A 9,911-nucleotide genomic window follows, 5' to 3' on the forward strand; every position below is an offset into this window, starting at 1 on the left:
AAATTTAGATTATATTAAATTAATAAAAAGTAAATGTTCTTGTTCATTTTTCATTTAGTTTAATTAGAAAACTAAACAAAGAAAGCACGAACGAAATAGCAACCAATGAAAATAGAGTTTTTTTAAAAGAAGTTGATTTAACTACTCACTGTTAGTTTAAATATAATTACGAGCTCAGAAAAACTATATCGTAGTTCTTTTTTTTTCATAAACTATTTTTAAACCGTATACAAGATAATATAACTTTTTTTACTAGTAATTAGTATTTTGATCTTACAAAATTCTTGTTATGATATATATTTTTTTAATATCAAAACCTTTCAATACGTTTTACAATGATCATATTATGCCCATTTTTAAAAGCCTCTATTTATAACAAGTAAACTTTTACTATCTTATCAGGGACATAAACTTCAAGTGTAGATGTAAAATTGCACAAACTTACAAAAAAAATTAAAAATGTAGAATAATTTTTTGTACTTAAAAAAATTGTATTTATTTAATCAGCAAATTTGTTTACTGATCTGTTTTATTAGTTTTTTACTGCTAACGAACAAAACTTCTTTACTTAATTTTGTATTCTTTACTGTTTTCTTACAAAATAATCTATTATTGCTATTTTATGTTAGTGTTAATTTTTTTATTGTTCTACGTGAATTTAATAATTTTTGCCAAAGAGTGTCAAATATGGCAAATTTTAGAATACATTTACAATTGAAGTTTTTGTCTCTGATTTTGATACTAATTTATTTCGACCCAAAAGTATTGCAAACATTGTTTTGTTTATAAATTAGTTCTGAAATATGATTGTAAGAACTAGAAACAATGAGCATAGAACTAACGACCAAGTTGAAGAGTGGCACAGAAGATTTCAGTCTGTGTAATCATGTATTAACTTTTTTACTTGTGTTTAAGCATTGAAATAAGAGCAGATGAACACAAATGACAAAGTCAAAAGACTTAAAGTTGGCTTTTTTGTAAAAAAAGGAAAAACAAGTGTATTGACTGAAGTTACCATCGAAAAAATTAATTGACGGAAAGGGAGAAAAAACTGTGACTAAGCTTTTACGAGCTATTACTGGTAACTGTAGTTAGTTTGATAATAAACTTCATTATTTTCGTTCAAAAAATTTCTTTTCTCTGTTGATATTTTGATAATACTTTTTTGTTTTAATAAAAAAATGTCCAAGTATAAACTTCTAATTTATGTCGTAAAAAAATATAAAGAATAAGTCAAGTGATAATACATTATGGATATTCTATAAACTTAAGTGAAGATAAGTTTTAAAGAAGATAAGCAAGAAAAGATTTGATCAACGACTATCACATCACAGCAGTGGTAAGTTACAACTATCACATCACAGTAGTGAGAAGTTACAACTGTCACATCACAGTAAAAAAGAGCTACAACTATCACATCACACTAACAAAGAGCTATAACTATCACATCACAGTAGTAAAGAGCTACAACTATCACAATTTAGTAGTAAAGAGCTACAACTATCACATCGCAGTAGTGAAGAGCTACAACTATCACATCACAGTAGTGAAGAGCTACAACTATCACATCACAGTAGTGAAGAGCTATAACTATCACATCAAAGTAGTGAAGAGCTACAACTATCACATCACAGTAGTGAAGAGCTACAACTATCACATCACAGTAGTGAAAAGTTACAACTGTCACATCACAGTAAAAAAAAGCTACAACTATCACATCACACTAATGAAGAGCTATAACTATCATATCACAGTAGTGATAAAAATAGATATTATGAGATAAATTAATCAACCCAATATATAAAGCTATATATACAAAAAAATAGGTAATAACAAAATACCAATTCCGACAACTCAAATTCTTAATAAAATATTTAAGTGACCGTTTCTCAAAAAGTACCACATTTGAAAAAAAAATGCGTAAGCAAGTTTTATAAATATCTAAAATCCATTTGTATATTACAACTTGTTTTAGCTATACCTAAAACTATATTTAATATTACCAAAAAAACGGCCTTTAGGTATTAATAAGACCTAAATACGTATTTTATAGTTATTCGAGTATACATAACTTTTTAAGTCGTGACCTTTAGTAATTTTTTCAAGAATTGTTTGAATTTGTGTGCACCCAAAAAAGTATATAGGACGGTAAATTACAAGATTATCAATAAAATTTTGGTAAATAAGCATATATCAACTTAAAGAAACAAATAGTCAAACATTCTTAATGTGTTGGTGATACTCGGTTTAAATAATTGCTAGCTTAAGAGCATACTATAATAAAAGTAAAATTATTAAGTAAAATTACTTTACAAATCAAGGAGTCTAGTTTATTCCTACATTATTTTATCATATTGAAATTTTTACCATGGTTCTGACTAATAATATTGTATGATACTGCTGTTTTTCCTCTTAAATGTGTTTTTTTAAACTTTTTATTTAATGCTCTCGAAGTAATTCCAAAATAATAGTTAATTTTATTGGAAAAGCTCATATGTTTGTAGACTACATCTGATTTCAACTTATGAGATATTTAGCATGCCGTTTGCTTATTTTAATAAAACTAATAAAAGTACTAAAAGCATAGTAACTGTATACAAAACAACCAAATTCTAAATGTTTCATCGGTGAAATTTTAAATAATTTAAAAGACAACATTTGAAACAACTCTGCATAAGATTCAGCCCTTCGTTTAATTTTATTACGTTAGCATTTGTTACTCATAAACTTTATGATTTTAAAAGATGCAAAAACATGTTAATAGTTCCAATTTTATTAAAAATAGTAATTAGTTTTTTTCAAAAGTATGTCAATTTAAGTAAAAATGTTTCAACTGTATATCTAACTGTATTTATTCATTGTACAAGAATTACGTGAGGTTTCACACAAAAAAAAATATAAAAATAAACGTAAGAAAAAAAAAATAATGCTAAACGTGCTTCAATTAATATAAATCTTACAAACAACGTATACAGTAACAAAATAACAGTTGTTTTGTGAATTTTAATTATTTATAACAACTAGATAACCAACTGTAATGAAATAAAATACTCAAAAAAGGTCAAATTCTGACTCTTTTACCAACCAAAAGGACATTGACGATTACAAAATAAATTCTTTCTCATAGTTTTCAAAGTATTACGGAGTTTACAACTACCATTTAAGAGTTGGATACAACATTAAGAAGTTTACAACTATCACATCACAGTAGTGATATTGATGTGAGAGTTGTGAATCCTTACTACTGTGGTTGTATTAGTTGTAGCTCCTCACTGCGATGATGAGGTAGTTGTAGCTTCTCTCTACTGCGTTGTGATAGTTGTAGCTTTTACTCTGACAAAATAGTTATAGCGCCTCACTACTGTGATGTGATAGTTGTAAACTTCTTTTTGCTATAGGTAACTGTGATGTGATAGTTGTAAACTTTGTAATGTTTTGGAAACTTTTATTTACATTAGAGTTTGTTATCAGGTTGTTATAAATAATTAAAGTACACGAATCAATTGTTATATTCAAACTATTTATACTGTTTAAACTGTTTACAACATTAAAAATTCATGTTGATCAAAATAATTAAAGCCTAAAATACTTTTTTAAGTTCTTCTATCTAAAAAATAGGTCTAAGCAAGTGTAGAACAAGTTTTATATCATTAAAGCTACTACTAAAAATTAAACGTCTATAAAGTGGAAAGGGGTCAAAATTTCACAAAGACTAAATTGCACGAAGACAAATTTGCGCTAAGGGTCACAATATTTAAAAAATTAAATTACTGACCGAGGTTAAGGGTCAGGAGTAATAGTGATAGTAAAAAAAAATAACTAATAAAAACTATTATAAAAATGAATAAATATAACTTGAAAAAATTAAGTTACCGACCGAGGGTAAGGGGTATCAGTGATAGTAAAAAATTAAATTAATAAGAAATAACAATAAATAAAAACCCGTACAAAAATGTCTTCGTGCAAAAGTGTCTTCGTGCAGAAGTGTCTTCGTGCATTTTTATACCGATCGTACAAAAGTAGCTTTGTGCAACTTTGTACGTTCGTACAAGTTTGACAGCTACCTCTTTAAAGTAGTATTCATTAGATCATTGGTCGTCAAGCTAATTATATGCTGTGCTCATTAAGCTACAAAAAAAAAATGGTGCTCCCCAAGATCTAATTTTAATAAGCTGTGTGGTGGGACTAAGTAAACACTTCTATTTAAAGTTTATAGCTCAGTATGTATTTACATGCAAACTATTTAACAACTGAAGCTGAAATTTTTTAATTGATCCTCTTTTTTATTGACCTCTTTGTTTGTTTTACCTTATTTTCACAATGATATTTTAGTTATATGGCTTTGTCTTACATACTTCTTTAAAAATATATTATTTAAAAAGGTATAACTGTTAAAAACATTCAAGTTACGTAAATGACAAGACGATGTAACTTAATATAGTTTTAACAGTTAAGTTTAAGTAGTCAAGCAAAGTAAAATTCTTAAATATTAAAAAGCTGTTTAGTTAATTCTAAAAAAATTAATTAAAATAAAACAGATTTTTGGAAAATGCAAAAAATTTAAAAAATGAGTTGAAATTACATCTGTTATAATTAATCGCATTTTAATTACAACTAAATAAATTTTAACTTTCGTAAATAAAGTTATTATTAACACTGTCTCAAAATAATTTTTGTCGATACCTTTTGTACTGAAAGAATACTCTTAACATAACCGATATCTATTTCTACAAAAAACTGCGTATTTGTTGACATTTTTAATTTCATAAAATGATTTAATTGCACATAACAAACTTTCTTTTTTTTTTGAGTAGTTTAATATTACAGTTAATCGAACTGTAGCACCATGTTAATTAAAAATCGAAACTGTTGATGAAAACTATTTACAACGCGAGAACAATAAGACATATAATGACAACTTTAACTAAAGAGCAACTTGAGAGGGATCCAGCATAGTTTTTATTTGATAAAAAGTAGTTATTAATAAGAATTTTTTATTATTTCAAACAAGTATTTTTTTATAAATTCTCTATTTTTTTCACAAACAAACAGTTTGTTAAAGTAACGAATTGCTGTAGTGGTAATATTAATCGTATTGTATTTGCTTAAAGTAGATGATTTAGAATTATGAATAAATTTTTATTTTCATCATCAATTAATGAAAATACTACGCGACGCCAGTAAAATAATTTATTCAAGCATATCAAAAACAAAGCAGTAAATTTTTGCGTTGTGTTCACTAATAAATTGGTAAATTCACGTGAGCAGAAGCTAAGTAGCAATCTAATTCCGGACTTGACAATTCTCCCAACCATTCATCGTTATCTACGTCATAGCAAAGTACGTGACTTCCACGATTCTGAAACATAAGAATTTTGTTTCCGGCACAAACAGCTATATCTCTATCGAATTCAGGTGATTTAACAACTACAAACTTATTGCAAACGTTGTCAAAAACTTCACAACTCACTGTAAATGCTCGGTCATTTAATCCTGTAGCCCCTCCCATCACAAACAATTTTCTTTTAGCAACGACTAAACCAGGACGGTTCCTCCATTCAACCAATCTTGGCATTGACGTCCAAGTATCACTAGCAACGTCGTAAGATTCTACTGTCTTTGATGCATACATACCTATAACACCACAAGCAACTATTATGTTTCCTTCATACACTACACACGACGCATCTGATCTTTCTTGGATTGTTGTAGAGATTTCTTTCCATCTAAGATTCTTTGTATTTAGCTGCAAAGAAGAACTTCTGCTGGAACCTCCAATAAAAAATATTTTGTCCATAAATGAACAAGCACAAAATTCCCTACGATCATCATACATATCAGTTACTCTACACCAAGTGTTAGTAATCGGTGAATATTTTTCAATTAACTTTGATGGTATCATATCAGTGATTTTTATCCAACCACCGAAAACATATACTTCTCCTTTTATACAAACTGAATGTGCACTAACTCTTTCTTGTAGCATTGGAGGCAAGTGATAGGTTTTTTTTAAGTTATTTGCGTCTATTTTTAGAACTTGGTTAACAGGAACAGTCCAGGTTTTCCGAATATTTAAACCCCCACACACTAACACGCTGTATTTATTTTGGTTACAGAACCTACTCGTTTGAATAAGATTAGAACTATTTTGTATACTTTTATTCTCTAAAACTTTGTTAATAATCTTAGCACATTCATCACTCAATGAGAATGTTGACACATTAAGTAACAAGTTTTTTAAGCATTGATTTGATAGCAATGTGAGACGGACCTTTTGTAAAAGACTTTTTGCAAATTTTCTGCGTTCTTCAATGTTGTAACTTAACCATTTTTCAGCTGCGTTATAAACTTCAAGCTCAGAATCAATTCTTAAGTTTGAACTTGCAAGTATAGTTGAGAGAAAACAAAAGTCTAGTTCTGGAAAGCTTTTTGTCTCAACTATCATTGTGAAACAGAATTCTATGTAGCTTAGCAAAACCTGACGAGAACATTGTAGATTAAAATGTCTGACTAGCTGATAAAACAATGCGGCGTTTTTTATGGTCTTTCGTTGATCAATAACTCTACTTATTTTCTTCTCGACATCAGTGTTTAAGCAGATTTTGTTGAACTTTATCACTTGAGCAAGTTCATAATCATCTTGATGAGTTTTATCTGTGAAAATTTTTTTTAATAATAAAATATATATAATATTTAATGTTTTTAACACTAATATTTGTAATTTCCAACTACAAGATAGGCTTATGGTAGACATATAAAGCAAAAAAAATATTTTCGTAAAAACTTAGTAACTAAAAAAATCGATAAATTTATGTTTAAAACTAATACGCTACTATAGTTTAAAAAAGAATATAACAAAATGTTTTTTTTATTTGGTTACTTTGCTAACGTTGTGTTATTGTAACAGCATAATAAATAGTTTAGTAAAAACTTGCTGTAATCGATTTTATAGATTAAAAGTTCTTAATTTCGATAATAAAATTATAAAAAATTATTTAACATACTTTTCTTTAAAAAGTATAAAAGTTTCTACAAAGTTGTTGATTTACAAAAAATGAATATTTATAATTTGTTTAAATAACTTAAGTTTAGAATATAATTCTTAGATATTATGACTAATACTTGCAACATTTCATTTATATAAAAACATATTTATTTTTTTTGTAATAGTGTTTATATACAAGCAATAAATCAACTAAATTAAAACATGAAAAATATTTTATATATTTACAATATATGAATTATTAAAGCTTTAATTTAATTTTATAATTTTATTGTAAATAGTTTAGCAAAAACTTGCTGTAATCGACTTTATAGTTTGAAAAGTTTTTAATTATGAAAATAAAAACTTATACATTGTTTAGCATACAATTCTTTGAAAAATTGAAAGGTCTAAAAATTAGTTGACTTACAAAATAAAAATATTTTTACTTATTCCAGAAACTTAAGGTAAAAAATCTAATAATAAGTTTTAATAACTTAAATTTAAGGTATAGTACTGAGCAGGGGAGCGGGTCAGAATGACAAAGCGACAAAATGACACGGTCGTCAAATAGACACGGTGCGTCACTTTGGCACAGCGACAAAATGACACGGTGCGTCACCTTGGCACGGCGACAAAATGACACGGTGCGTCACCTTGGCAATGTGCGTCACTTTGGCACGGCGACAAAATGACACGGTGCGTCACTTTGGCACAGCGATAAAATGACACGGTGCGTCACTCTGGCACGGTGCGTCACTTTGGCATAGCGACAAAATGACACGGTGCGTCACTTTGGCACGGAGGGTCACTTTGGCACGGCGACAAAATAACACGGTGCGTCACTTTGGCACGGAGGGTCACTTTGGCACAGCGGGAAAACGACACGGTGCGTCACTTTGGCACGGCGACAAAATGACACTGTGCGTCACTTTGGCACGGAGGGTCACTTTGTCACAGCGACAAAACGACACGGTGCGTCACTTTGGCACAGCGACAAAATGACACGGTGCGTCACTTTGGCACAGAGGGTCACTTTGGCACAGCGACAAAACGACACGGTGCGTCACTTTGGCACGTAGGGTCACTTTGGCACAGCGACAAAACGACACGGTGCGTCACTTTGGCACGGATGGTCACTTTGGCGCAGCTACAAAATGACACGGAGGGTCACTTTAGCACAGCGACAAAATGACACGGTGGTTAATAAGGGAAGGAACGATTTGTTGTGAAACTTCAATCTTCATTGGTATGGACAACAATCTTTTTTTTTTTTTAGGAAACTTTTCGGTTTCCTGTTTTCAAACCGGTTTTGTAGAATTAGCAACAATCACATTGATTAACCTTAAAAACAAAGACTGCAGGAATTTTTGATTATGACTTCATAAAATAAAGTGAAACACGTAATGTTTATACCTTCTATTGTCCATCTTCGTACTTATAAACAACATAATCATTTTTAAGCAGTAGCAAGGTGTTAGGTGTGCTTAAAAGCTGTGTTTAATAAAGGACAAATAGTTGTTTGTATCAAACAACGTTCACAAAGATGCAAAACCAGCAACTTTTTTAACAAAATACGACTGCAAAAATTAAAGGGAATTTATTTTTGAATTCGTTTGAATGGAAAAATTTAAACACAGTTTAGTACTAGAACTTGAAACGAGGAATGAAAATTAAAAAATGACTTGCCATTTTACGACTAGAAAGATAAAAACTCATATAAACATATTTTTTTAAACTTCAGCAACATTCTGATTTAAAAAAATACAATCTACATTTTAGATCAATCATTCAGCACATCAAAATAATAAACTCGTAGATGTAAATACAGAGGATAATTTGTTTTATAAACTAAAACTCAGACGTTATCGAAAACATCTTTTCTGCTGTTGTAATTCTAAATTCTAATGCGGTTCTTATTTTACGTTTTAATGCTTAAAAAAATTAATACTTGCGCTCTTTTGGCGACTTAATAGGTTGCAATTTTGAATTAAAATACTGCGTTTCCTGACGACCTACGTTAGTAGCAACATATTCAAAAAATCATTGTGCACTTGACTTAAAAGATCAAATTTTGCGCCTCTATGCGACTTATGTTAGTTGCAACATATATCGTGAACTTAGAAGTAGAAACATAATGCTCTTTCGCAAATAAAATTGTGCACCTAAGCATTAAAAATGCATAGATAAAAGTATAAGTACAAATAACCGCAAATAAATTAACTTTTTAGCAAAACATTCCCTACATCAAGCATCTCTTTAAATAAAACTCAATAATCAACTAATACATACCTGTAATACAATTGTAGAGTTGCTGTAACAAAACGCAATTTTTTTTACTATTATAATAGTAAACCTTCGCAAAATAAAACATTATTGCAATTGATATTATCAAGATTTTGAAATCGTTAAAAAACTGATTAGTTATTATCTAAATTATTTTCTCGCTCCGTTTTTTAATGGATTAGGCGTCTGATTCCTATTAGAATATTCCTAAAGCTCAGGCAACTCGTGGTCTCCAATGTCTCAATACAGATATTAGAGACCACGGGTTGCCCATGATAATTAGGTAAATAGAACATCGCTTTCATCAATTACTTCCAATTGCCCCATACTTTCAAAATGTTATATCAAAATTTTATATCAAAAGTAAATAATTTTTTTTTTTTTTTTTCATCAGAAAGAAATTAACTCCTAATTAATAAAAAATATTGTTTTAAAATTTTAGAAAAAAGTTTTTAGAAATCCTATAAAATGTATTTATTTTTACAAAAAACTCCTTTTTTTATTCGCAAGATTAAAAATAGAAAATTAAATATTATTTTTATAACAGGATTAAGACAAAAACGAGTTTTTTAAAACTTTGTAATAAAACTCAAGAATATAAAGTAGCAGAAATGTTTTACAGGCAAATTAAAGTCTGCTTTTA

General features: G+C 28.9%; 1 protein-coding gene across 1 annotated transcript; it reads right to left on the minus strand.

Annotated features, from left to right (window-relative positions):
- Nucleotides 1-5,239: 5,239 nt before the first annotated feature.
- LOC145835982 (kelch-like protein 25) lies at nt 5,240-5,836 on the minus strand. The gene has a single exon (XM_082943759.1). The coding sequence runs from the start codon at nt 5,834-5,836 to the stop codon at nt 5,240-5,242; it is 597 nt and encodes a 198-aa protein (XP_082799885.1).
- Nucleotides 5,837-9,911: the final 4,075 nt, after the last annotated feature.

Source organism: Thalia democratica, chromosome 1 (genome assembly GCF_965202585.1).
Source record: "Thalia democratica chromosome 1, ktThaDemo2.hap1.1, whole genome shotgun sequence".
In the NCBI taxonomy this organism is placed as follows: Eukaryota; Metazoa; Chordata; class Thaliacea; order Salpida; family Salpidae; genus Thalia; species Thalia democratica.

Bases quoted from the DNA above. Each gene is read 5' to 3' on its own strand.
- LOC145835982 (XM_082943759.1), bottom strand. From the start codon at position 5,836: ATGTATGATGATCGTAGGGAATTTTGTGCTTGTTCATTTATGGACAAA.